The sequence below is a fragment of the Clinocottus analis genome, unplaced genomic scaffold (genome assembly GCF_023055335.1).
Source record: "Clinocottus analis isolate CAN_PGR_092001 unplaced genomic scaffold, fCliAna1.0.p SCAF_15, whole genome shotgun sequence".
Classification (NCBI taxonomy): domain Eukaryota; kingdom Metazoa; phylum Chordata; class Actinopteri; order Perciformes; family Cottidae; genus Clinocottus; species Clinocottus analis.
In genome coordinates, this window is record NW_027175876.1 from 4,322,080 (window position 1) to 4,349,251 (window position 27,172).

The following is a 27,172-nucleotide window of genomic DNA, read 5'->3' on the forward strand; positions in this document are numbered from 1 at the left end:
AGAAGTGCACACACACACATACACACACACACACACACACACACACACACACACACACACACTCCATAAAAGAGCCAGCAGGCCCGCAGACAATGTCTAGCGCCTCTGAACACATGCTCATGTAAGCTAACTGGTACGGAGAAGCATGGAGTTTATGACTTTTGTGTGTGTGTGTGTGTTTGTGTGTGTGTGTGTGTGTGGTTCCTGTGTGGATTTGCAGTATGTCATTGAATGTGTTCGGTGAGATCGCAACGTAATATATAGAGGTGGGACATTCCCAGCTGTGAGAGCATATTGCTGTTGATCTGTTATTCATTCAAAAATCACAGCTCATCTTTGTCCCCCCTCCCTCCCTCCCTCTACTCCTCCTCTTCCTCCTTTTCCTCCTCTTCCCTCCCTCCCTCCCCCCGTAGGTCTATGGAAATGCAGGACCTAGCCAGTCCTCATAACCGTGTGGGAGGTGGAGATTCGACGGGCTCCAAGCTGGACAAGAACAACCTTGGCAGCCCCTCCATCACCACCAATGGAACAGGAGGTGAGAGGGCAGGATATGTGTGTTACCGCAGTAATGAATGGGCAGTCGTTGGCAGCTGGGTATGTGCAACATGTGTAAATAACACTGTTTTCTTTTGTACGGATGAAACAAAGAGATACCGCGTAAAGGTGCCGGTCGGCCGGCTGGTTCGCTGTTTCCAGCTAAGCTGTCGCTTCATTTGTGCTCTCCAAACATGAGTCACTAAAGTGGTAAATTATTCCATTAAGTGCTATTTCGACCTGAAAACCTGATGTTTCAGTCTACACCGCGACATGTCATAATAGCAGTAATGTATGGCTCTTTTCTGAATCTATATATGAGAAAATAGATTAAGTCCAAGCACCTGTCATGTATTTTTGAAATACACTGCAAAATCATCACTGAGAAAGATTTTCAACACGAAGAGAAGTACTTTGTAAAGGAATTTATGGAGACGGACGGACGGACATGTGCACATGCAATCGCAGACACACACACACACACACACACACACACCGCTGGCTCTCAGACTTGAGTAAACCACTGGAGAATGTGTGTAAACACACGGTGATGCCCTTCTGCTCTTCTCTGCTCACCGCTTCACAAAACGTGTGTCGCCTATGATGTGTGAGTGCGCGAGTGTGTGTGTGTGTGTGTGTGTTCAAGCTGAAACTCCCGCTGGAAACTCTACAAGAGCATTAAAGCATCACAGCTCTCTTAGATGTCAACACCAGTCAACGCTCTCTTCTCTGTCTTTGCTCTTTTTTCTTCTTCTTCCTTTTCTTTTCCTCTGTCCGTCTGTTCCTCTCCTCTCATCTTTTTTTTTTTTTTTACTGTCACCCTTGATCTCCTCATCTCTCGGTGCCTCTCTCTGCAATATTTTTTTGACAAGGCAGTTTGATGTAACGGCACTGGATGTAAGTGCTTTTGTTGAGGGCGATCCTTTGATCTATTGCTGTTTTTACAGGCAATGGAAACTAATGTAATGGAAAAAGTGAGATACTGCATTTTAGTCAACTTGATGTGTCAACACACACACACACACACACTCACACACACTCTCACACACACAGTCACAGGAATAGCCGTGCTCGGAGTGGACTCAACAGTGCATTCAGACCATATTAGAGCAAGTTAAATCATTTCTGATGAGATCACAGTTAATGGTTTAAGCAGACAGAGCCGGGACTACACGCTCACAGCCAAAACAAACTACATACCCAACATTCCCCTCACCTGACATCAGCCGAAGCTCGGGCCCATGTGGCCGTCCCCATAGCAACTCATTTGTCTTCATTAGGGCTCGTCCGATGGGTTGTATTGCTCCCCGCGGGGATTAATGAAGTTGAATTCAATGGAGTTCTCAGATGGTCACTGATGATGAGTTTAAATCCTGTTCAGAGAGAAACAAGAAAAGTAAGCTAATAAAACAGCATGGAGGATGTTAAGGTGGTTAACAGGTGTACTTTTCTTTTGAAAATAGTTTGGGAAATATGCTTTATTGCTGTGTCGAGAGTCTCTGTTATAGTGGCTAAATCGTCAATGTGTGTATATTTAGGACGAATCACATGACTACTTGTGTCAAAGGTGGGAGGAGCCAGCCGATAATTAGCATCCAACGTTGCAGATCCCCTCACTAATACGACACGTGAAAGCGTCTTTCAGCTCACAACTGTTTTGCTTCACTCTCATCAGCGTATAGGCAACTGTTTTCTGTGTAATACCCCCCAAAAAACACCGTATGCTACCTGCTCAGCACCAAACAGCAGGCAGACAGAGTTAGCAACTGTAGCTTGTGAACATAGTGGAGCATTTTTACATCTTGTAAGCCGGATATTTCCTTTCGGAGTTGATGGAGAACAGAGGTAAACGGTTTAAATGAGAGCGACATTGGAAAGACTCAAAACGAAGGGAAGCAGCTAGCTTGGCTCGGTTCGAAGGTAACAAAACCAGCCTACCAGCCCCGCTAAGCTCCGTAACATCTGTATTTTGATTGTTAAATCTGTACAAAAACCAGAGTGTAGAAACAACAAGTAGTGGTATTATATTTCTCGGGCATGGCATAGTGACTCACTGTAGTCTCTGCTGGTTGCCTGGCAATCTCAAGATGATGAGGTGCCGCGGAGATGCTAGCAGGCAGATGTTTTACATTTCGGAGCCAGACTGTTTCCCTCTGCATCCATTTATTCATGCTAAGCTAAGCTAATAATTCCCTGGCTCTAGCGCCATATTTAGCATCCAGATCTGAGCGTGGAATTGACGTTCTCGTTTACCTCTCGGCAAGACAGAAAATTTGCATATTTCCCAAAATGTCAAACAGTTTCAATGCGTTTTACAATACAAATGTCAACTTTCTAAATAATCCACACCATGTCCCATATACAGCACCTGAGAGTGGCATCTGGTTCTCAGTGCGCCGTGTCCTTACCACCTTCCCACCTTGCACCCCTTTAGGTGAAAACATGACAGTTCTAAACACGGCTGATTGGCTGTTGGGCTGCAGCAGCCCGCCCCTCGCCCCGAGCTCCAAGGACTATGGTACAGAGGTGCATGTGTGTGAATATAAGGCCAGTGGGCATACAGTATTACTTTAAATGCAAACCGAATGGGTTTCTGTAGTTAAGGCTGGTTTCGAGATCTGATGTGTTTTTTTTTTTGCAGTGATTTTCTTTTGCTGTGCAGTGTTCCCTGCTCTTTGGATCCCATTGGATTTGTGTGTGTGTGGAGTTTTTACATAGTTGCAGGGATCCTACCAGTTAAGACATTCATGAAAAGCTGGGGAATTTGAATATTTTAACGAGGAAGTAAGGCAATTTCAGGGAATTTTGTTAAAACATCACCTATGACTATATTTGACGACCTAACATTTAAACTTTTAGGTCACGGTGGTGTTTTAACCTGGTAAAAGTCATTTAAACGCTGTGAAATGTTCGATCTATTATAGTGGGAACCCTGCACACAGCATTTGCTCCCATACTTGACCTGCATGGTTTTCTTTGTGTACGTGTGTATGTGTGTGTGTGGGGGGGGGGTGTGTGTGATGGTACTTGATTACTGGCCTCCCCTAACACCGATCTTCTCCGTCTTTCTCAAGTGAAAACAGAGCCTATGAACATCAGCGATACAGTCACTACGACAGGCGACACAGCACTGGACACGTACGCAGGCTCAGGTAACACACACATCTGCCCAACAGAAAAGGACTCATGTGCTATCTCCTCATCAAGAGGGAAAAACAAATTCACATGTCAGCTCTATATCCGTCTTTTCTTTCCTCCCGACGAACACACAAACGCCATCATCCCTTTCGGGGTCAGCGGTAGGCCTGCTGAAAGCTCTAATCCCAAGAGGTATTGCCTGTCCTTGGATTGCGTCATCAAGGGCTGGCAGAGTGATGACAGAGAGCGAGAGACATTTTTACACTTGTCCTATTTTTATTTTTTTTAGACTCACACACGACCTCATGCTCCCTCACGCTGCAAAACACATACCCACTGAGACACAAAACCGTGAAGCAACACACAGGGAGGGTTCAGAAGCAGCGGGGTGTTGGTCCGTATGGAGCGCTGACATCCCAATGACCACAAACAGACATTGTGTTTCACGATGAGGCCCGCTGCAGGGGTTTCATGGACTACAGTGCGCTCGAAACGAGGGAAGAACTTGGCTCCTCTCCATTGAAAATGCTTCGAATGATGTTTACTTGAACAGCCCTTCAACTCCAACAAGCCTGAGGCCTTGAACTGTGCTGTTCCGGGGTGTTTTTGTTAAATGTGAAAGGAAACAGAAGATTTAAGTTGACACCATCCATGACCTTGTTGTTTTTGATTATTGTGCTGTTTTTAGTAATCACCAGCAGCGGTTACAGCCCTCGTTCAGCCCACCAGTACTCCCCTCCGCTCTACCCCTCAAAGTAAGTCTGGCTTTTTACACAACAGAAGCTGCTTTCTAAGAATCAACATCCACATGCCGCCGCCTATACTTTATCTTTACTGTCTTATTCTGTCTCGTTGCTACCTCCCCTTTCATCCGTCTCCTCTCGCAGGCCCTATCCTCACATTCTCTCCACACCAGCAGCCCCGCCCATGCCCACGTACGCCGGTCAACCCCAGTTCAGCAGCATGCAGCAGTCGACCGTCTACACTGCTTACGCCCCGACAGGACAGGCATACGGACTGTCCTCCTATGGTATCAATAAAGTCACGTTCACAAAGACACACAGTGACACACGGGAGCTGTGCGAACGAAACGCATATCGGTAGCACGTGTATTTTGTAATCCGCTGTGCAAAAAGTGTCCAAGTGAAGTAGAAAAAAGTGTAACTGCACTAATATTTTCTGAAATGGAACTGCAGGTCGAGCGTGAAAATGAAAACAGATTCGTAATGTAATCAGAGTGAAACTGAGTGGGATACTTTTACAGAGAGAATGCTGTCGAGTGTTTTCTGTCTGATTGTAAATGGACAGATTCAACCTATTGTTATATTGTTATAGTTATAGTATGTTAATTGTAAGTAAGTGGCCAATAATGGACCTCAATGCAAGTAAAGACAGAATGATAGGCATTATTTAAACACTGATGAAGACATGTAGTTTTCAAGAAAATCACTTCGGTTAATCTTTCAGTTTTACCGGTACATTTTTTCTGATGCAAACTGAGTAATATTCTTGTGGTTCTTGTCACAGACCTCGGTGTGATGCTGCCGGGCATTAAGACAGAGAGCGGCCTGGCTCAGAGTCAGTCTCCTCTGCAGACAGGCCTCAGCTACAGCCCCGGCTTCACCACACCTCAGCCCGGACAGACGGCATACTCACCCTATCAGATGCCAGGTCAGTTGGAAACATACACTTTCAGACACTGGAGCTTTTAATGCCTCTCTTGTCGCTCCCACCTCAATTTGCATTATTTTCCTGTTGAAAATCAAAGTGAATATCCTCAGCATTTTGTATATTCTTGCTAAAAACAATCTTTCCTTCCAATGCTATGACTTTGCACACAGTTTAAGTGTGTTTTCATGTTTGCTTCTCTGAGTTCTTGCTGTCTCATTTCATCCCCCTTTTTTTTTTTTGTTCCAAGGTTCCAGTTTCACCCCTTCCTCAGGCCTGTACGCCACCAACAACTCAGTGTCCAACCCCGCCAACTACACTGCCACACAGCAGGTACCTCAGAGTCTATATACTGTGTGTGTGTGTGTGCGTGCGTGCCTGTGTGTGTGTGTCCTTTAGTCTTAACCTGCACTGATGTTACCGTCCAGCTGAAAGTTAGCTCAAGTAACATTTTCCCAGGCCCAATAAGAAAGCCAATTTCCCGAGGGAGTTCTTTCCAGGGCAGATCAACCACGCTACATGTTTGCTCTGAGTGAATGTCGGTTTGCTCATTATGCTGGCTCAAAATTAAAGATGAAGCGCTTGCATGGTGCAGTTGCGATAGTATTTGAGACCAGAATTGGGTTCACAGTCACGCTCCCACACAATGTTTCCTCTTTCAAGAAAAAAAGAAAATCGAATTACACTGTGAACTTGCGACAAACTTACGAGGGAAGCAGACAATGAATCTTTGTGAAAGAGTGTTTTGTTCTGAATATTTCTCGATGTCCATGTGATGAATTGTATTGTGGTAGTAAAATGCTTAAAGGGGATTTTAATGTTCCACTATGATGGATGTGTCTGTTTAGAGGGAGAAAAGTCAAGGTTTGGCTTGTGTGGGTGGATTAAGGGGAATATATAGTGTGTGTGTGTGTGTGTGTGTGTGTGTGTGTGTGTGTGTGTGTGTGTGTGTGTGTGTGTGTGTGTGTGTGTGTGTGTGTCTGTGTCTGTGTGTGAGAGAGACAGACTTATAGACAGCATGTCTGTGTGGATACAGTCTGTGAATGTGTGAATGTGCACGCTTGCAAACAGACTTTGCTGACTACACACCAACTGTACATACTGTGTGTGTGTGTGTGTGTGTGTGTGTGCGTGCATTCATGTGCAGTGTGTTCCACTTTATAAAGGACATGTGGAGATGGACGTAGTGACAGGTTTAGAGAGCTGACTCATAAAAGCGCCCATCTCCACTGGGACAGTAAAAAGCAGCAACACAAGGCTTTAGTTGTTTTGAACGTATAAACTACAGAACCGAGGGAATAAAAGATTAGAGAAATGAGAAGGAACCTTGTAAAATCTCTCTGCAAAAGTCAGTTTGAACCTCTCCAGACAAGTGAAACATCTCAATTTTACTGTTTTTGTCCTGTGTCTTTGCACTGGTGTGCTCATAATTCATGTCTTTCTCTGCAGGATTACCCCTCATATACAACGTTTGGCCAAAACCAGTATGCCCAGTATTATTCCGCCTCCACTTACGGGACTTACATGACCTCCAACAGCGTGGATGGCACAGGCACCACGGCAGCCTACCAGCTGCAAGATCCCGCCCCTGCCATGACCGGACAGGCTGCTGAACTCCACCCAGGTTTGTATTTAAAAGACGCGCAAATTATCAACACGCCACCGCGGTTCATAAATATGCAAACAAAATGTCAGGCTACTTACACGCTCCTTCATACTGGCTCCATAGTCTTGGTTCCAGCAGAAAAAATACCACCGTTTGGGTAACTGAGTTCAAAACTCTCGTTCACCCATGATGAAGCACAGGAAGTAACCTCAGACTGCTGCCATAGTTATTTGGCATCGCACTCGCTAATTGGAGGATCGGCACATGTTTACATTAGCATCAGAGGCTTTGATTGGAGTGGATTTATGTTAAATATGGCACGGCATGGGAGACAGGTCAGAGAAAGGAAGAAGACAAGTAAACCCATGTGTACAGAAACATGGCTTCGTATTCTATTCTTGTTTCTTTTTTTTCACGTTTCTCCTTTGGTTTGTCTTTGCTGTAATTCAGGAAGCCTAATTCAAGGAGCTTATCATTCTTCCTGTCACTCTCCCTCTTGCTGCTTTCCTCACAATCTTTCTTTTTTTGGGGGTTGTCGCTCACGTACTCATTGGGGCTTTCCCCCCCTCCCCCCCCCTCTCTCTCTCTCTCTCTCTCGGTCTCCCTCGCTCCCTGATTGAGACATAACAATATGAGAGCCGAAGCTTAGAGTCTGGTTCTGGTTACCACACAGCAGTGGGAGCATATGGCATGAGGAGGAATGTGTGTGTGCGCTCACATGTATGCTCCTGCAGAATTTTGTATCTTTGCAAAGAAAAGTATCAGATTCCCTTTTAATTTATCGCACAGCTCCATCTTTCCCCTCCTCTGTTAAATCTTTACATTGCATGTTATCATGAATCAGTCCGAGTCCAGTTGTTTGGGTCCATTGCTAGTCGTGAAGTTGATCTGTTGTGCCAATTACCTTGAATTATTAAACCTGCCACGGTGGCGTATTACTGTGCAACGACTGAGTTATCGCTTTTCCTGAAGCGGATACTCTGAACACACCTGTGGGATCGGCTCAAACCACATCGTTATGATGCTTTCATGCAGCGAAATACAGTTTGAGATTGCTCGAGCAGCCCGAGACCAGGCACATTTGATCGCTTGCAAATTGAAAATGTTTCAAATGTTGAGCCCTGCCTGTGTTTGCGTACACTCTCAGGGGACTTTGATACAGTGCAGAGCCCCTCCACGCCCATCAAAGAGCTGGATGACAGAGCCTGCCGGAGTGGGGGGTCCAAGTCCCGGGGCCGGGGCCGCAAGAACAACCCCTCCCCTCCCCCGGATAGTGACCTGGAGGTAAGAGGCCAAAAAACACTCACTTGACCGAGCGCTCACTGACTGAATATTCCAGTTAAATCTCGATGGATGTGCGGTGTCCTCTGGATCGTCAGCCTCTCTGTTCACTAAAGTCTCAAAACAACAGAGGAGGAAGCCGGACCACCCATGACCAAACTTGTCCAGTCGAGCATTCATGCACATATGGGCTAACAGGATGGACATAACCCGTCTTCCGTCGTCCCACTTGTTCTGTTCTCCAGAGGGTGTTTGTGTGGGATCTGGACGAGACGATAATTGTCTTCCACTCTCTGCTCACGGGCTCCTACGCACAGAAATATGGCAAGGTAAGATCCCGCCTTCGCGGGCTGTCTGTTTGTTATTGTGGTTTGATCTCTACAGCCATCCTGCACTATGTCAATCTGTCTGTCTTTCTGTCTGCCAAAGTGGAATCCAGGTTACAGCTGGGACAACACTGTTCTGGTTTTGATTCAATGGAGGCTGATGAGTCTTCACACTTTGCTCCAGCTTTTTCTTTTCTTTTTTTTTTTTTTAAGAACCCAATTGGCCAAATGGTGGATTTATAACTCAAACCCTGAGAGGAAAGGCTGCAACTGCTGCACTATTGAAGCTTGGAGGGATGATATGTAATCCTGTTAAGGACTGACCCAAGAAAGCACTTAACGACAAGAGAATACTTCTCATTGGTGATGGAGGGGAACAGTGTCCCCCTCACTTTTACAGTTTCAGTTTAATTTGCTCTTTAGACATTAAACGCTGACTGTCCAGCGGCCAAAGTACAAATGAGACAAATAAGGGAGGAGTTGATAATAATGCTGATACCAATATCTGCTTTACTTTTAGTTATGACCTTAAGCTCACAGCGATAAGCCTGAAGTATACCAGTAGTGGTACTACTTTTTGTTGCCCTGGGCTTTGCCTCACAGGCTGTGATTGGTGGAAGACTGGAAGAAAAATGTAGTGATAAAAGAAAAAGAAGTCCCACCTTTTCTATGGTTTGGGTTTTGTATTTTATTTTTTATTTTAGTATATATTAATTGAGTTCATTTTGCCTATAGTTGACTATCAGTCAAAGATGAATAAATATGAAAATACAAGATTATCTACGCCTATGAACTTACTTTTGAAAGCACTTGTTTTAACCTCTAAATTTAAATGCAGTTTTTATTCAAATGGAACTCACAATGAGTTTAATTTCCCTGAGTACTTTATATTACGTTAAATCCACTACTTCGGGAATATTATAGTAAATGTACAATGATGACCACATATATTAACATTCTTTAAATGTACTATATATTAGGAATACATTCAAAGTCCTTTATAATGGTTATTGCTTACATTAGTTTAATCAATTTAACATGCAACCACCTCACTTGGACAGATGTTTATTTCGATCTTCAATTTGAACGTATTTGGTGGTCTCGCCCTCTCACCTAATAGCTACACTGTTTATAGTTTCCTATATTTTAATGGCTCTTGGCTCTGATCCGGGATCATCCTATGTGGCCGTAGCTGCAGATTTTTTTTACTGGGTGATGTCGTTTCCTGTGGGCACCGGCGTAGCCACCAGCCTGCCGGTACGGCCTTCGCTTCGCTCTCCGCAGCCTGCTGAGTCCATTCTGATATTCTCGTTTGGCAGTTGAATAAAAGCCGGCGCAGCACACACACACACACACACACACACACACACACACACACACACACACACACACACACCATTACAAGCCAGACTCGCATAGAGCCATATGGAGCCCAGGCGTTTTACAGATAGTGGGCTGTAGGCAGCAACTGATGTACTTCCTATTGGTTCCGCGGTATTTTTAATTTAACGTTTGGCAATGGGCATAACTTGAGGGTGTTTTTTAAATTTGAGGACATTTGGTTTGATCCAAACTTCTTCTTCAAGGTTTGAGGGTTCAGATTTGCTTTTAAAGGTTCAGGTTGGAATTAATTTTAGGTTAGGCATTTAGGTGTGATGGTGAAGGTTAAGGTTAAGGGCCGAGGAATGCATTATGTCAATCAGTGGCCTCACGACGGAAGAAGCACTTTCTGTGCGTGTGTGTGTGTGCGTGTGTGCGTGTGTTTGTTTTACTCAATTTGTGGGGCCCGCCCTCCTTTTGGGGACAAAATGCAGATACATTTCAGGGGGAAGAATTCCTTTACGGTTTAGGATTATAATATCCTAAAGGCTTGGCTGAAGTAATAATGAATGAAATGTCATTGGCTCAAATAAGGCTTCATGTTACCTCTGATAATGTGCCATGTTTTGTATTAAAAATAATTTTAAGAGCATTTGTTGCTGCTGCTCTCAAGAAATGTAGTGGCAGCTGTGTCTGTTCACACCTCGCCCGAAATAGTGTTTACACTGTTGATATAGCAACCACGAGACCGAAGTACCCTTCTCGCACGGGCCACGAACGGTATATCTGCTTTAAACGTCGTTTCACTTTTTAATAAATGTACATACGTGCACACAGAGTTATTATAATGATCACGGGGTGTTGAGTTTCCAGCGCTCAAAAGATAACAGCGGAGGTGGAGAGTGGATTTGTGTCAGGCTACCTCTGCCAGGACGACGTCAGATCTGCAAGTCTCTGTGATTGATTGAACTTGTCTGGCAAAATATATATTTTTTGAAAAAAGCCAACTCAGCCTTTTCTGGAGCTCAAAGCAACAGCCAAATTCATCTGCTCAAAGGGAATCAACACATTTCCCATGTGAGTGTTTCGACACACACTGATGTCAGCAGCTCTCTTTGGCCGGCCGCCAACGTAATCATTACCTGAGAGACACATAAGTGCCTCTTGTCTCGGTGATTGACAGGGAAGCGGGAGAGAAACGCAGTCAAAATTGCTGCTTTTCCCTATTGGCAGCTCTCTCCAGTTCTGGAGAGCGCTGCACACTTTTCTGTGCCCGTGCGCCTCGCTCACTTTCACTCTCCTTCCTGTTAGTTTCTTTCTATTCTGGTCGTCTGACGGCGTCAGCGAATCGTGCGGAAAGCTGTCGTCCCTTGCTGACCTATCACAGATGATGGTTTTTGCAGCTGAGCCCCCGGCTCACACATACACACACACAAACCATTCACATACCACATACACTCTGAGCGTCTCCCTTTGACGGTGCCTACTTTTTGCAATAGAGTATCCCCCTCCCACACACGCACACACATACACGCGCACACGCACACACACACACACAAACACCCCACCAGCACCAAGCATGAGGAATGTTGATGGGACAGAGCAAGTGCAACCTGTCTGTCAGCATGATGAGTGGAGCGTACCAACTCTAAAAGTGAGGGTGTGGGGGCCAGGGTGTGAATTTTGGAGAGAAGTAGGAGGCGTGTCCAAACGCAGTAACGTTTATCGAGACGAGAGGAAGTGACGTCTCTCGGATAGGTTGTCTCAATGGTGACGTCATGATGACACTAATGATGATTTCTGCCCCTTCCACCAGGACCCTCCGATGGCAGTAACGCTGGGTCTGAGGATGGAAGAGATGATCTTCAACCTGGCTGACACACACTTATTCTTTAATGACCTGGAGGTGAGACACACGTCACACTGATGCAGACAAGAATACACATTTCACAACTTTAAAGGTCATGTTGGAACTCAGATTTTCTTGCGCAATATTTGAATTTTGCACAGAGCACAACATCAAGCGCTTAGATACTTCTGCTAGTACGACTGTACTTCCCTCTAGTGGTGTGAAGTGGTGTATCATACCACGTCGGGGGCTACACCGTGTTTATAATGAAATTTGAGTGCATGCTGTTTTGTTTTAATTGTTTGTATGATAAATGGATGAATAAATTTAATAGCTGTAAACATATTTCTATACAGAGCTAATGTGTCTCAATACAGTTTACAGTTACAACGTAAGTTACAAATAAGCGCTACATAGAAATATCTTTCCAGCTATTACATTTAAACATCCATTTATCAGACCAACCATTTGAACACAACAGTGCAAATGTGTTTCTTTATGCTTTGTTTCTATATATTAAACGCTCACAATATGGGCCGCAAACTAATGTATTTAAACTGATACGCACAGGCATCTGTTCATACTTCTGCTTCTGTCTTATTATATATTTTATTTGTGTGATGTTTGTGTCTGTGTGCGTACAGGAATGTGATCAGGTACACATTGATGATGTGTCATCAGACGACAACGGCCAGGACTTAAGGTGAAGATATAACAGTTCACATGATTTAAATATTAAGTTTCATGTAGAAATTGTTGATGTTATTACGTTTTTTTTCTTTACATCGAATAATATCTCACAAATCACAGTATTTATTTCTGTTGTTTGACTCTTTTTTATGGTAATACATCCATATGTAAAACAGTAAAAAAATATCTACATTTTTTCTCACTATATCTTAAAAGGTGGTAATAAATTGCCTAAAATACACAGTTATGTTTATAGTACTGAATAATGAAATAACCATTTGATCTTTTTGTTCTACCAGAGGTGATTTTTCAAATAAAACATATCATTATTATTGACAGTACTTACAGTTTTGCAACTGATGGCTTCCATGCAGCTGCAACCAGCGCCAACCTGTGCCTGGCTACGGGGGTCCGCGGCGGGGTCGACTGGATGAGGAAACTGGCCTTCCGCTACCGACGAGTCAAAGAGATGTATAGCACGTACAAAAACAATGTGGGGGGTAAGCCAATCCGACACCGGGGATAGACCGCGGGGGGGTAGAGACGCGGAGGTTTCCTTTATTTGAACGGGTAAATTATCTCCCAAAGACTCATGCACCAAAAGAATTGGCTTGTTTCATGATGTTTTCCATACGTTCTGGACAGAGGCTACAGCGTATACTAGTTTTAATAGCATAATAATGCTAAATGTATGATACTTAAGCAGAAAACTGAGTTTTAGAAAAGGCATTAATGAAAGTATTATTAAATAAACAGGAGAAAATAAATTGGAAGCTACATCCTGGAGGCAAGAATTTAAAAAAAAAATACATATTAGTGGACACAACATACAGTATATACATGCTGTAGATTTGTATTTATTTAATAAATATATAAAGTATTCAGTCAATCTTTATATAAACAGCAAACTACTGTATATAGAGATTTATGTATATTTTATGATTTATATGGGTTTATGAAATCCGATATTAGCCCGTTATTTTAGTTAGTTCCAAATTGAATAATTTGTTTTATTCCAACAATTTCAGGCCAAGAACAAAATATCTATTTTCCCCCTGACATTTATATTTGTTAGAGTGCAATCTATTCTTAAACGGTATCCATTGTGTCAGATTGATGCTTTGAGGGTTTAATAAAGTCCCGCTGTGTTTTAGGTCTGCTGGGTCCTGCGAAAAGAGACGCCTGGCTGCAGCTGAGAGCCGAGGTGGAGGCTCTGACCGACTCCTGGCTCACACACGCACTCAAGTCTCTGTCCATCATCAGCTCCAGGTGCCACTTTGTTCCACGCGTTCTCGCTTCACCTCGTCCTCGCCCACGTTCATTAATGAGATCAAGATTTAGAGCGTGGGAACTCATCCATGGACAGTCGCGATGCATTAATCCCCCTATCGATCCGTTCAGCCGTAATAATCTGCGCTCTGTTCCTCCCACAGGAGTAACTGTGTAAACGTGATGGTGACCACAACGCAGCTCATACCAGCGCTGGCTAAAGTTCTCTTATATAGTATGGGATCTGTTTTCCCCGTTGAGAACATTTACAGTGCAACAAAAATAGGTAAGGCACACATGTTCCATAAATTCTCAACAAAAATCTCATATTGATGGAAATGATGAAAGGCCGTGCTTTAATATTACCCGACTGTCTATTCAACTCGTGGTATTTTAACGGTGCAAAGGTTACATATATTTTATTTTGTTGTTCATAATTTTGTTTATGTTTCTTCATGTATTCCGTATGCCACTTATATCCTGTGCATTGTGTTGATATTTAACTTATTGCTCTAGTTGGGCTCAGGCTCACTGAACGGCTGGTTGGGAATGTCTGAGTTACAGTATGTTTTATTTTACACCCTGTGTGTGTAACTGGACCCAGTTCATGAAATCATTAGAGCCTGCTGGTTACACTTTGGCCAAACACACACACACACACACACACACACACACACACACACAGAGACACACACACACACACACACACACACACACACACTTTGACCTTGAGCAAGAGGCCATCAAGTAGTCGTAGTGGTGTATACTATAGTAGTAGTAGATTTATAAATGAAATTAATAATATGATAACACTCTAATAACTAGCATCACAATACATCTTTCTCTTAATGTGTGCTCCCTCTGGTATATTAATACAATTACAGTAACTGTTAGTATAATGTGTTTTGATTATGGATTATGTGATACTTCTCATTGTATATACTAATTACATAAATGCACTGTGAAACAGAGACTGTGACGGGCATTACTTGTAACGTTAGGCCTTTATAACTTAAGGTACAAAGCCTTGGACTTTGTACCCCTTCAGATTAAAATGATTTGAGGTTAAAATATATATTTTTTCTAAATCAAAACGACCAGTATTTTTTCTTCTTCATTGCTTATCTGTCGCTGCTGTCAGCGATTAGCCTAATTAGCCTAATTAGACCTTTTCTAAAGGCTGCGCTTGACATCTCTCCGACTGTCCCGTTAGACGTCGCAGGTGTGAGGGTGGGGAACGGTAAACATTCATCATTCCTTATTGGCTCATGACGTTCGGTGACGCCCACGTGATTCCAGCATAGCTCCACCCACTTTCTACCCGAGGAACTTGATCGCAGTGCTTTGGTGTGACGGCTCTTTCTCTGTAATCACACGCCTATTAATGTTCAGTTAGTTACACCAACATACCGCAAACACTCAAAGACAACTCTGTAGGCGTGTGTGTGTGTGCGTGTGTGTGTGTGTGTGTGTGTGTGTGTGTGTGTGTGTGTGTGTGTGACAGCCTCCTCTCCTTCACTTCATTCTTGACGCATACAGCTTTGCATCTTCATGTGTTTTATTTCCATCTCAACAATAAAGAAAAAAACCCTGTGAAAGCCATTTGTTTGTCTCCAGGCAAAGAGAGCTGTTTTGAGCGTATAGTCTCCCGCTTTGGCACTAACATTACATATGTTGTGATTGGCGATGGGAAGGATGAAGAGCATGCGGCCAGCCAGGTAAACAAACTACTTCTGAACTTTGACCCCTCTGACCATGTGACCCTCCTTCCTCCCCCCTTGTTTATTTGTTTTTTTCGCAGGAAAAGAGAGTTGCTTTGAGCGCATAATGCAAAGGTTTGGCAGGAAAGTAGTGTATGTTGTAATTGGGGACGGTGTGGAAGAGGAGCAGGCGGCCAAAAAGGTAATGGACACGCAACCTCACCGTGACCCCGCCTTCTCCACACAGTGTGAGCTCTGATTGGACGAAGCCTGCCTTTCTTTGCTGTAGAGAATTTGTGATGGTCGTTTCATTTTTTTCTGTTCTACTTGCTGCTGTTTTTTTGTTTTGTTTAATTCTGTGAGTGACAGGAGACTTTTTGATTGCACAACTGTCAGGGTGAAGATCTGAAATTGCGGCTTGGCTAAATGTGGTACATTTTGCACTTTTGTTTAAAGTCAAATATACCGAATTGAGGCGGCTTCTGCAGCTAAATTGTGTCATACACTTTCTGACTCAACTTGATTTGTCATTGAAAAAGATTGACTGCAAAAATGTACACAGAGATTAAGCTTCGAACGATCTCATTCATTTAGCAATAATGCTGGATTTTATAGTGGTGTGTGGAGTCTGTTTCATTGATACTGTAATATATGTGAGAGAAAAGTAGTTATATCACAACAAAGACAACGTCAGAAGTGATATACTAGGACATATTTCTTAAGGTGTGAATATAAATCCCATCTCTTCTCCAGCTTTGGGTTTCATTCATTATGCTGGGTGCTGGGATTATTAAAGGAACAGTTTGACATTATGGGAAATATGCACATTTGCTTTCTAAGTTAGATGAGAAGATGTATACTCTCCCTCGAACATAATGCTGCAACCAGTTAGCCTCGCTTAGCATGAAGGCTGGAAACAGGTGGGAAAACACCTCGCCTGTCCAAAGCTAACGTTCACATTTCCTGCTTATTTTATAGCTCATTAATTAAAATTATACATTATTTAATTCAAATTAAACCAGTGGTGTGGAAACAATTGGGTGTTTTACATGATTGAGCACAGCATGACGCCATTTTCTCGCTCCCAGTTCCGATGCTAAGCTAACTGCTGCAGCCCAGTTGAGCCGCGGATATGAGCAGTATAGATCCTCTAATCCAATTTAACTCATGGTCGAAAGCAGATGAGTCTATTTCCCAAAATGCTGAACTCCTCCTTTGAGCCTTGGGATTGCATGGGTTTTGTTTGCAGTGCTTTTTGCGAAGCAAGCAGCTACAAGCTACTGTAGTGTAGCTTGCATGACATACGGTGGCGGTGTGCAACTGTGAAAACGACACCCGATGGTTCTAATGGTTTGCGTTCCCTCAACAGCACAACATGCCTTTCTGGAGGATATCCAGTCACTCTGACCTGCTGGCTCTACACCAAGCACTGGAGTTTGAGTACCTGTAACTATAATAGCAATATGGACTCATACAATGTTACCGCAGACATGGTCAGCCCCCTTCTTTTGTACAACTATTTAAGAACAAACAATACACTGCAACTGTTTTTGTGATTTTTATTTTTTTTTTGTCTCTGACAAAACTCTGAACGGTCTTAAGAAGCAAAAGACGATGTGAAAGGTGGTAGAAAAAAAGAACAGTGGGGTTTGAGAGATGACTCAAGTACCAAGTTCGGGCCCCCGAGGTTGCAGTGCTGGGAACAGACGGCTGTGAAACTCCCCTCCCCCGATATCTACGGTCCTTCCAGCTACAGCTGACTGAAAGCCTGTTACGGCTCATCTTGGCCTGGGAGGATATTTCCTGGGCGACTCCTTGATGTTTGTTTGTTTTTTCTGGTGCACACAGACTAGTATCAGGCCTGTTGTGGGTCACCTGGGACGAACTATCTTCAATCAAGGGCTTTTCTGTACAGCCATTATGTGTGCGAGAATAACAGCTGCTTTCTTTTTTTTTTGTATGTTTTCTTCACAATGCAGTCTGCATCAGAAACTTGTGTAAATTATTTACAATAAACTTAAGGGGCAGTGGTGTCTTTTTTGTCAAGGAAAGGAATTTACTTTTTTTGGGGGTCTTTTTTTCTGAATTTTTGTAATTTTTTGGGCGGGAGGAATTGAGGATGTGCGTCATGATGTGTTGTGCCTTAATGTGTTTGAATGTCTTTTCTTTATTCAGAAATGTCTATGTATGTAGATATAAAGGAGAACTTATCCAAATGACCTATGCATCTCGTCTTTTCTCATGAAATTATAAAACTGATATATATATATATATATATTATTGAAAAAAGGAATGTAGTGCCGCATAAAGCTCTGGAAAAAAATGAGACCACACCAAATCTTTTTAAAATCATCATCTCTGTGTATGGTAGCATTCCAGTGTTTGTTGAATTCCAAGGCAGACTCACCTGATTCTACTTCACGGGCTACTGATTAAGTGATCGCCTAAAAGTAGAACAACCAGTGCTGTGGTCATCACTATCCTCTTGCAATAGGACCAGCTGGAGAAACAGTGCTAGTACCTTAAAAGTAGTTTGAATAAAGAAAGTGACGAAAGTGCCAAAGTGGTTTTAAAAGAAAAGTTGGAAGGAAAAAAAAAGGTTCTATTCTGGTTTTACTGGCAGAGATGCTTAATAAAACAAAGTCAAGCAGCAGACTTTAGGCACAACAAAACTGCAGACCGGTAGAGGCCAAAACTACTCTCCACTCACTGGAATGTTACTCAATACCTCGAGGACGACATCAAGTGAAATCCAAAGAGTGGCAAGTGGCAGCTGGGGTGAAAAGCACGACGAGGACGGCTACAAACCGGCTCCTAGAGGTAGGGCTGAAGTCGTGCAAAGCTAGAAAAAAAGGCCTTCATCAACGAAAAGCAAGGAAGAGCCGGGCTGAGGTTTGCAAAAGATCATGAAGTCCATGATGTGGACCCGAGAGGACTGGAGAACGGTCTTCTTCTCAGACGAGTCCAATTTTCAGCTTTGCCCAATCCCTGGTCGTCCAATGGCTAGTTGGAGACACTAGCCTCAGTGTCTCGAACACACCGCAACGTTTAAAAAAACAAAAACATTTTGCACCAGGAATGGTATGAAGTCTGCCACGGCAACGCGAATGACAGGTGGAAAGCACACCACGACTCATGCAAACAAAGAGTTCAAATATTGATTTCTTGGGCCTTCTACGTTAAAACAATATTGTGTTTAAAAATGCATATAAACTAGTTTTGCATTGTCCTAGATCTGAAAACATTAGATTTCAGCTTTTGATCCGTTTCTGCAAATACATGCTGCAAATGACCATTTGAAATTTGGGAGGAATGTGGTCAGTAGTTTAGAGAACTTTCAATTTACTCATTTGCAAAAGAAACATTTTGACCAATGGATTTCCATTACTTTAAACCACATCACCATGATCAAACATTTTATAAAACCTTAGTGAACATTAGTGAGAAAATGTATTTAAACTAACAATGAGATTTCCACAGCATACCTTAAATGACAAATGAAGGAGACAATAGTTTGATTAAAATAAACATTCATATAAATACCTGTATGTATGCCTGCTTATATTTCTTCTAGAAGCATATTTATTTCAAACTCAGCGTAAATGGACACGATATGAATACAACACATTTGCATGACTTTTCCAGGCCTAGAAATAACCATTAAAAAAATTCCATGACTTCTCCAGGTTTTCCATGACTGTTCGAACCCTGTTAGTGCTATATCATTGAAAATGCTGGTCACCTTTCAAGCATACATTTTATAGTCTGGGTGTAAAATCATTAAAACCTTACAATTTGAGATAAATCATCTGTGGCACTTATTGCTGATGTTGACCTCCACGAACTGTGCCGTCTACACATTAATTTCAGTAAGTAAGCTGAAATAGTTATATTTTAACTGAGTCACTGGTGGTCATTTAAATGTCCTAAGGAAAAAAAGGAAACACTTCAGACAGCTGCTACTATTTCCATTTTTTTATTGACATTTTATTTCTTGCCTTTGAAGTATTCCTCAATCACATCCTTTGCTTGAGACTCCTTGCCATAGTCCTGTTGACAGAAAAATTCATTTTGAGATTAGGTGGGTAGAGACTCGAAGCATCAAATTACAGCCCTGGTGGTTTTACTAGCCAGCTAAACTGGGTCACATCTGCGTCACTGCAGGTCAAGCAAAATGCCAGCAGAAGATGCGTTTATGGTAAGTTGAGCAACACTTATTACCACTTTACTGTATTAAATTACTCTGAATTTCCCCATTAAAGTCCACTCAAGAAAAAATGTTTTAATATTATTACAGTGATTATTACATTGATGACATGTCACTATTTGTAGCCATTCTTTAGGGACCCCAGACATCACAGGTAGACGACGGGGCTCGTACCCTGGCAGTCATTTAGCCAAGTGTTATAATCAACAACAGCTGCATGGCACAAGGCACAGCACCTGCACTTGATTGGCAGATCTCGTAGGGTCTTAATGCATCTACTCGACAGCAATATGTACAGAGTTATGCCAATTTCATTGGGTTTTTGGCTTGAATGCAGCCAAATATAAAGTCCCTGGTAAACAAAGCATCATTTACCTTGACCACGACACAGCTGCAGCCCACAATCTTACGGGGTTTGCCTTCACGGTCAATCTTGCACAGACCGACCCACTCGCCGAGCTTCTTGTTGTCGTCAACCTGAATAGAAGTTAACACATCAATTATTTAACTTATGTCATGCCTAATAAACAAAGTAAGGAATGGACACTGAAATGTATTCACAAGAGCTTTTACTTAAAAAACAAACTTGCACCAGAGACAATACAGCAATTCAAGTCGTGTTTTATAACTACTTTATGACCTAGTGATTTCCATTTTAACATGTGAATTCAGTGTAAGGGATCAAGCGCACTACCTTTATCAGGTTGATCTGATGCTCAGCACAGAGGGCTTCCACCAGCTTGACGTATGTGGGCTCGTCACAGTTGCCTGCAAGGGCGCAGAGATGGGCTTGACGCCTGGAAAACAGAATGACTTCAGTCAGGGCGTAAACACCATTTACGCATCTCAACATTTTAAAATCAGGCAGCAATGGCAGACTTCCAAACATTCAGTAGAGGGAGACATGCCATCATCAGTGATACACCTATTAAGGACAAATAAATGAACTTACTTGTCCAGAGCTTTGGCAGCCTCACGGATACCACGGGCCAGGCCATCGTGGATTAGCGCGGTTTTGAGCACTTCAGGGAGAGCCGTGTTGACATCCATCACACCTCCAGCGGCAACGCTATCAAAAACAGGTGAACATGAGGTGGGGAAGGTTAATATTTTTACCAAGCTGGGCAGGACAAATTAGCGGAATCCAGTAGAGCTTCCAGCATTGTCAGAGAGGGGATCTCACTCATTGTAGAGAGAAGGGGTATCCGACAAAAGAAAGTAAAGTCATCATTCAAGTGCCAGAGAGCTCACCGAAACGGAAGAGTTATGCTTCAGTGCAGCTGACCCGTCAATTTTTACACTATGGTGAAGCTAGTAACTTACATTAAAAAAAAAAGACAGTGACAGACATTACCTGGTGCTTCCAATCAAAATTAGGATAGATGTATTAATCTTTGAGACATTCTTCATGGAGAAAACCCCAGTGAGGGAAATGTAGTTTTGTTGTACAATGCTGCATTTTTGTATTACTTCCAAAGTGCATTTCTTTAAGTTGTGTGTAAGCAAAACCACATATGTTCATAAAATATGACGTAAGCCATCACATTGGAGTGCGTTGAGCTCCTTCAGCTGCTTGGCTCCAAGTGGGAATCAGTTTAACGTTACAACCACTGACTTTTTCCCCAAGATGAGAAAATACTTTACTTAACATAGCAAGAGCAGAGCAAGCACATGAACGTTAAACTTCCACGCAAGTATGAACCATCCATACAGTGTGTGCTACAAAGTCTGTATTATAATAACTTGACACGCGGACAAGTGTAACCCACCACAACATGCAACTCTGCGTAGCTAGTTGGTTAGCTATAGCAAATAAGGCTACACCGAAACCACCACACGAGACATTGTCGGAATAAAGCAACGCTTCCCGAAACCCTTTAAAATTACACCACCACATCCACAGAAAGCCAGCGTTGTTTTAATAGTCGAACTTGTTAGTTTAAAAAAAAAATCCCGCTTTACGTGTAAACGTTAGCACCAGAATAAAAGCGTCACCCTCACCCTTCCTCGGCCATAGTTGATTATTGATGGATGGTGGACTTAAAGATCTGCAATAATAAACAGAAGTTAAAGAATAGTCGTTAAACTTCACATATAGCTCATTGTGGTGAATGTATATATTGAGATGTCTTATTAATCGTTTAGATTGTGCCGGTAGGGGAAGAAACGTACCCTGTCCTCCTCTTGGGTAGCGGTAAAAGAGGACGTCACATCCTCGCGACATTGCTTTAACTGGACCAGGAGGCCCCGTATGTGCAATGGCGTCCAACGCGATGCCTGTTGAGTTTCGACGCTCAGCTCAAAACAAATAGATACAACATTATTAAATAACTAAGTTAATAGATAAATATGGAAGCCCATTTCCATCAGTAAAATAAAAAAAAACGATAGCTTAAAAGGTCAGAATTATGAGATAGATAGTCATAATTACGATATAAAAAGTGCGCACGCGCTTTAGTTGTGCCTGGCTTTATTTATTTATTTATTTATTCCTGTTATCTGGTAATATCTCATAATTTCGACTTTTTATATGATAATTATGACTTTCTATCTCGTAACTAAGACTTTTTATCTCATCATTTTTTTTCTTTTACTTTCGGAAATGGGCTTCCATAGTTCAAATTTTTCAACAATCTTAATACATTTATTGATCTTTTTATACAGCGTATGCCGTATATAGTATATAATTCTCCCACGAAACGTAACTAAAATATATCATATATGAGGGAATAATCATACTATATTGTACTTTGTACCTCTTCAAGGCAGGGTTGGTAATCTTCTTTCTCGAACAGTTTTGATATTTTTTTATGAAATTCTAATTACAGCCTGACAGCAATGAATCAATGCATAAAATGCTGCTAAAAAGAAACAAATCTGTGAGTAATGACAATGTTGTTTCGGGTCATTGTGAAATATGTCTATGTTCATAATGATTATTATGGCTGAAAGGCTTTGGAGGGAGGCCTGAAGGGACAGGCTGCCTGTGCTGCACACTTACAAAACTTCTGGAGCCGGTGCTGCGAGCTGCTTTCATTGTTAAAGAGTTGGCAACACTGGACTGGGTTTTTAGTTTTTCGGTTTTCATGATTTAACTTTTTTGTTTTGTTTGACAACTCTTGGTATGAGAGAAATAACTTCTTTTTTTTTTTTTTTAACAATCAACACTTGAAATGATGTAGGCACTTGCAAATGACACGATGGTACAAAATGTACCAACTCTACCTTTAATAATTGTTTTTGCAACTTGACACACAACACACATCTTAATGGAAGGATGAAATGACTCAGAACGAGCATGGGGTGTGTGTGTCATGGGGTGTGTGTGTACCAACATACCTGTGTGTGTGTGTGTGTGTGTGTGTGTGTGTGTGTGTGTGTGTGTGTGTGTGTGTGTATGTGTGTGTGTGTGTGTGTGTGTGTGTGTTTGCTTTCACAATCAACACATGCAGGCAAAAACACCTGAAATGGTATGTCACACAAGTGGGTGTGTCCACGCTGGCGGGTAAATCATGTCCAAACCTGCTCACCTTGTCTGCCGTTGCGTCAAGCAGCTCCACATACCTGCATAGGACACAGGAGCAGTCTGCAACGTCCTGCATTTCTCTCTAACTGTCTCTGGATCAAGTTGTTGTCCTTAAAATAGCAGAAATGACGATCAAAGTGTTTTATTCCAGCGTGAGCGGTTCCCAAGAGGTACAGTATGCTATCTTACTTGATTATTTTACTACATATTACATACTACATGTTATTATGTATATATTTTAATACATCGGCACATTGGTAAGATTTGACAAAAGGCATGAGGCATGTTGGATTCAGTATATCATACTTCACAAGTACAGTTTGTTCCTGTAGACAAACTGTTCAATGTTGACGGTGTATGTAACTCCAGATAAAAAAAGCGCAGCAAAAAATCTTCAGTGTCCTGACCAGCAAGAAGATCAACTACGAACCTGTGGACATTACTCAGGACGCTAATAACAAAGAGTTAATGAGGGAGTTGGCAGGAAACCCGACTGCACTGCCCCCTCAGATATGCAATGGAAACAAATACTGTGGGGTAAGTCTCACACAATAACCTGCAAATGTACAATAAGGCGTATTGACAACAACACTTTCCCAAAAGTAATGGAACGTTAATAAAATGTTAATCATATACACACTTTCTGTGTTTGGAAAGAGGGAAATCTTTGGTTGTCTAGGGAGTAGACACGGGAATTAAATAAATATTTACAGTATGGTTCATGCACACAAACACACACACACACACACACACACACCATGCTGCTCCTGCAAAGTCATTTCATCATTTCATTAAGATTTATTGCAGCTTGCAAAAAAAATATATATATATATTGAAGGTAGTGTTGGTAATCTCATCAAGATTATGCTAACTGAAAATAAATCCAGACGTTTTGTAAGTGTGCAGCACTGGCAGCCTGTCCCTTGAGGCCTCCCTCCAAAGCCTTTCACCCATAACAATCATTATGAACATAAACATATTCCATAATGAGCCGAAACAACATGCCTTGTACTCACAGATTTGTTTCTTTTTAGAGCATTTTATTTAATAATTAATTGCTGTCAGGAATTAATTAGAATGTCTTAAAAAAAAATCAAAACTGTTTTTAAAGAAGATTACCAACCCTGCCTTGAAGAGGTGCAAAGTACAATATAGTTACGATTATTCCGTCATACATGATAACTTTTAGTTACGTTTAGTGAGAGGATTATATAACATGTACGGGATAAGTTCTACAGTATATAATGATTAATACATGTATTAAGATTTATTGGGAACATATGTATGAGTAAGTGTCTCTGCATCCCCTTAACCCCAAAATCTTTGACTTTTTTTTCCTTTCTTTTTTTCTTTTAGGACTTCAAAGCATTTGAAAATGCAATTGAGGAAGAAACATTAGAGCGTTTTCTCAAGCTCTAAAAGGAATGGCCACCAGCAATGAGACAACAATACAATACATCTAAACATGTCTGTTTCCTTTCATTTTATTCAGTCATATTTGATGGATGATGTCCACGTTCAGGAAATGTATTTGTCTTAAAATGAAGTGGAGAAGCTTGCCTTCTTTTGTTGTACATCTGCACAGTTTGTATGACTGAAATAAAAACAAATCTTGAGTAAAACGCTGCCTGATGCATTAGGTCTTATTTTTGTAAAAGTCGTATCTGCACATTTTCCATTAAGCTGAGATCACAGTTACTATATAATCGAGCTTGATGGAAACACAGGAGTGTATGTACACATAATGGCCAGGTAACGATTCATATTGTGGTCAGCCAGGGGTTTTCTCTTAGAAGACCACAACAATTCAATGTGTTCAGTTTACTGTGAATTGTGTGTGTGTGTGTGTGTGTGTGTGTGTGTGTGTGTGTGTGTGTGTGTGTGTGTGTGCGCGTGCGTGCGTGTTCTCACAATTAGCACATGCAATCCGAAATGGCATGTCACACAAGTGGGTGTGTTCATGCAGGCAGGTAAGTCATGTCCAATCCTGCTCACCTTGTCTGCCGTTGCATGAAGCAGCTCCACAAACCTGCATAGGACACTGGAACAGTCGTGAGCGTCCTGCATTATTTTACTTGTTTTATTATATTGCTAATGCATTGGCATATTGGTATCATTCGACAAAAGGCATGAGGCATGTTGAATTCAGAATATCATACTTCATGAGTACAGTTTGAGCTCAGGAGAGTACAGTTTGAGCTCAGGAGAGTCCAGCGCGACCTGCAGGTGAAGCTCAGGGAGGGCAAGGACTCCTACAGGAGGAAGCTGGAGGCCAAACTCCAGAATAACAACACGAGGGAGGTGTGGACTGGGATGAAGCAAATCACCGGCTTCAAAGTTGGTGGGAGACAGCCAGGAGGCTCCCTGGAGAGGGCCAACGAGCTGAACTGTTTCTTCAATAGGTTTAGTTCACAGCCCGTCTCCGTCTCCCCCATCCAACACCCCCCCCAAACACCACCCTCTATGCCCCCCCTGCTGAGCTGCACAATCACTGAGCCCTCAACATCAATGGGCTCTTCCACCCTTCCACCTCCCCTCCCCCCTCTCTCTGTGACGACTGACCAGGTGAGAAGACAGCTGAGGAAACTCAAACAGGGCAAGGCGGAAGGTCCTGATGGCATCACCCCCAGGGTCCTAAAGACCTGCGCCACCCAGCTGTCTGGTGTCCTGCAGCACCTCTTCAACCTGAGCCTGAGGCAGGAGGAAGTCCCGGTGCTGTGGAAGACGTCGTGCCTGGTCCCTGTCCCAAAGAAGTCGTTGCCATCTGGCCTCAAGGACTACCGACCAGTTGCCCTCACTTCCCACGTGATGAAGGTGCTGGAGAGACTGGTCTTGGCCCACCTCAGGCCGCAGGTGAAATCGTCGCTGGACCCTCTGCAATTTGCTTACCAGCCTCATGTGGGAGTGGATGACGCCATCATCTACCTGCTGCAACGAGCTCAGTCGCACCTGGATGGAACCGGTGTCTCTGTGAGAGTCACTTTCTTTGACTTCTCCAGTGCATTTAACACCATTCAACCATTGCTACTGAGTGAGAAGCTGCGGGGGGTGGGGGTAGACTCGTCCACCATCTCCTGGATCACTGACTACCTCACAGGCAGACCACAGTTTGTCAGAATGGGCCGTGTGCTGTCTGAAACGGTGGTCAGTGATGTTGGAGCCCCACAGGGAACTGTTCTGTCTCCCTTCCTGTTCACCCTGTACACCAATGACTTCCAGTACAACACGGGGTCATGCCATCTGCAGAAGTATTCTGATGACTCTGCAGTGGTCGGGTGTATTAAGGATGGACGGGAGGAGGAGTACAGAGCAGTGGTGAGTGACTTTGTGGAGTGGGCCGGTGAGAATCACCTGCTTCTGAACGTGAGCAAGACCAGAGAGATGGTGGTCGACTTCAGGAGGAAGACAACAGCTCCGAGACCTCTGAGCGTCCTGGGAGAGGACGTGGACATGGTGGAGGAGTACAAGTACCTGGGTGTCTCCATCGACAGCCGACTGAACTGGAAGGCCAACATCAACGCTGTGTACAAGAAGGGGATGAGTCGACTCTTTTTCCTGAGGAAGCTTCGATCCTTCAACGTGTGCAGCAAGATGCTGGAGTTGTTCTATCAGTCGGTTGTGGCCAGCGTCTTGTACTTCGCCATTGTCTGCTGGGGGAGCAGCATTGGAGCCGGTGACACCAACAGACTTAACAAGCTGGTTAAGAAAGCCGGCTCCATCATCGGCTGCAAGCAGGAGCATTTGGAACAGGTGGTGGAGAGGAGGACACTAAAGAAACTATTGTCCATATTAGACAACTCGGACCACCCTCTCCACCAGCTCCTGCAGGGTCAGCGGAGCACTTTTTCAAAAAGACTCATCACGCTCCGCTGCCACAAGGACCGCTACAGGAAGGCATTCCTACCCTCGGCCATAAGGCTACACAATAAATCCCTTGAGTCCAGATCCGTGGACTAAGTCACACTGTACACTGTACATGTATATAGATATACTGATGTATATATGTTTGTATGCTGCATACATATATTTTGCATTTTGCACTTTTTGTACATTTCAGT

At 42.9% G+C, this 27,172-nt stretch overlaps 3 protein-coding genes and 1 non-coding gene across 5 annotated transcripts in view; 2 read left to right on the top strand and 2 right to left on the bottom strand.

The window, feature by feature from the left end:
• eya4 (EYA transcriptional coactivator and phosphatase 4) overlaps positions 1-17,582 on the top strand; it is a 39,831-nt gene extending 22,249 nt beyond the window's left edge. For both annotated transcript variants that reach the window (XM_068576928.1, XM_068576929.1), the window contains 17 exons: positions 414-535; positions 2,969-3,052; positions 3,609-3,686; positions 4,361-4,427; positions 4,560-4,702; positions 5,200-5,343; positions 5,591-5,673; positions 6,790-6,964; positions 8,094-8,230; positions 8,473-8,556; positions 11,690-11,779; positions 12,367-12,425; positions 12,752-12,912; positions 13,567-13,681; positions 13,846-13,967; positions 15,483-15,583; positions 16,751-17,582. In XM_068576928.1, coding sequence (XP_068433029.1) covers positions 414-535; positions 2,969-3,052; positions 3,609-3,686; positions 4,361-4,427; positions 4,560-4,702; positions 5,200-5,343; positions 5,591-5,673; positions 6,790-6,964; positions 8,094-8,230; positions 8,473-8,556; positions 11,690-11,779; positions 12,367-12,425; positions 12,752-12,912; positions 13,567-13,681; positions 13,846-13,967; positions 15,483-15,583; positions 16,751-16,831 — 1,846 coding nt within the window. In that variant the 3' untranslated portion in view covers positions 16,832-17,582. The remainder of the gene's footprint in view (positions 1-413; positions 536-2,968; positions 3,053-3,608; positions 3,687-4,360; positions 4,428-4,559; positions 4,703-5,199; positions 5,344-5,590; positions 5,674-6,789; positions 6,965-8,093; positions 8,231-8,472; positions 8,557-11,689; positions 11,780-12,366; positions 12,426-12,751; positions 12,913-13,566; positions 13,682-13,845; positions 13,968-15,482; positions 15,584-16,750) is intronic.
• A 1,759-nt stretch (positions 17,583-19,341) lies between these two features.
• rps12 (ribosomal protein S12) lies at positions 19,342-21,860 on the bottom strand. Its single transcript, XM_068577568.1, has 6 exons — positions 21,761-21,860; positions 21,590-21,636; positions 20,541-20,657; positions 20,283-20,385; positions 19,964-20,065; positions 19,342-19,431 (listed from the first exon to the last, which is right to left on the bottom strand). The coding sequence occupies exons 2-6, from the start codon at positions 21,601-21,603 to the stop codon at positions 19,369-19,371; spliced, it is 399 nt and encodes a 132-aa protein (XP_068433669.1). The 5' UTR covers positions 21,604-21,636; positions 21,761-21,860; the 3' UTR covers positions 19,342-19,368.
• On the bottom strand, positions 20,749-20,826 carry LOC137786115 (small nucleolar RNA SNORD101). The gene has a single exon (XR_011077555.1). It is a non-coding gene; the product is annotated as a small nucleolar RNA SNORD101 (small nucleolar RNA).
• A 1,302-nt stretch (positions 21,861-23,162) lies between the features above and the next one.
• zgc:153284 (uncharacterized protein LOC751696 homolog) lies at positions 23,163-24,733 on the top strand. Its single transcript, XM_068577569.1, has 3 exons — positions 23,163-23,284; positions 23,484-23,651; positions 24,471-24,733. The coding sequence occupies exons 1-3, from the start codon at positions 23,240-23,242 to the stop codon at positions 24,531-24,533; spliced, it is 276 nt and encodes a 91-aa protein (XP_068433670.1). The 5' UTR covers positions 23,163-23,239; the 3' UTR covers positions 24,534-24,733.
• The last annotated feature ends 2,439 nt before the right edge of the window (positions 24,734-27,172 follow it).

What these genes read in the sequence shown, in the direction of transcription:
- rps12 (XM_068577568.1), bottom strand. An exon ending in ATCAGATCAACCTGATAAAG is followed by an intron (nt 20,066 to 20,282) that starts GTAGTGCGCTTG and finishes ACTTCTATTCAG; the next exon opens with GTTGACGACAACAAGAAGCT. An exon ending in GCAGCTGTGTCGTGGTCAAG is followed by an intron (nt 19,432 to 19,963) that starts GTAAATGATGCT and finishes TTCTGTCAACAG; the next exon opens with GACTATGGCAAGGAGTCTCA.
- zgc:153284 (XM_068577569.1), top strand. Translation starts at nt 23,240, where the DNA reads ATGACGATCAAAGTGTTTTATTCCAGCGTGAGCGGTTCCCAAGAG. An exon ending in GCGTGAGCGGTTCCCAAGAG is followed by an intron (nt 23,285 to 23,483) that starts GTACAGTATGCT and finishes ATGTAACTCCAG; the next exon opens with ATAAAAAAAGCGCAGCAAAA. An exon ending in ATGGAAACAAATACTGTGGG is followed by an intron (nt 23,652 to 24,470) that starts GTAAGTCTCACA and finishes TTTTTCTTTTAG; the next exon opens with GACTTCAAAGCATTTGAAAA.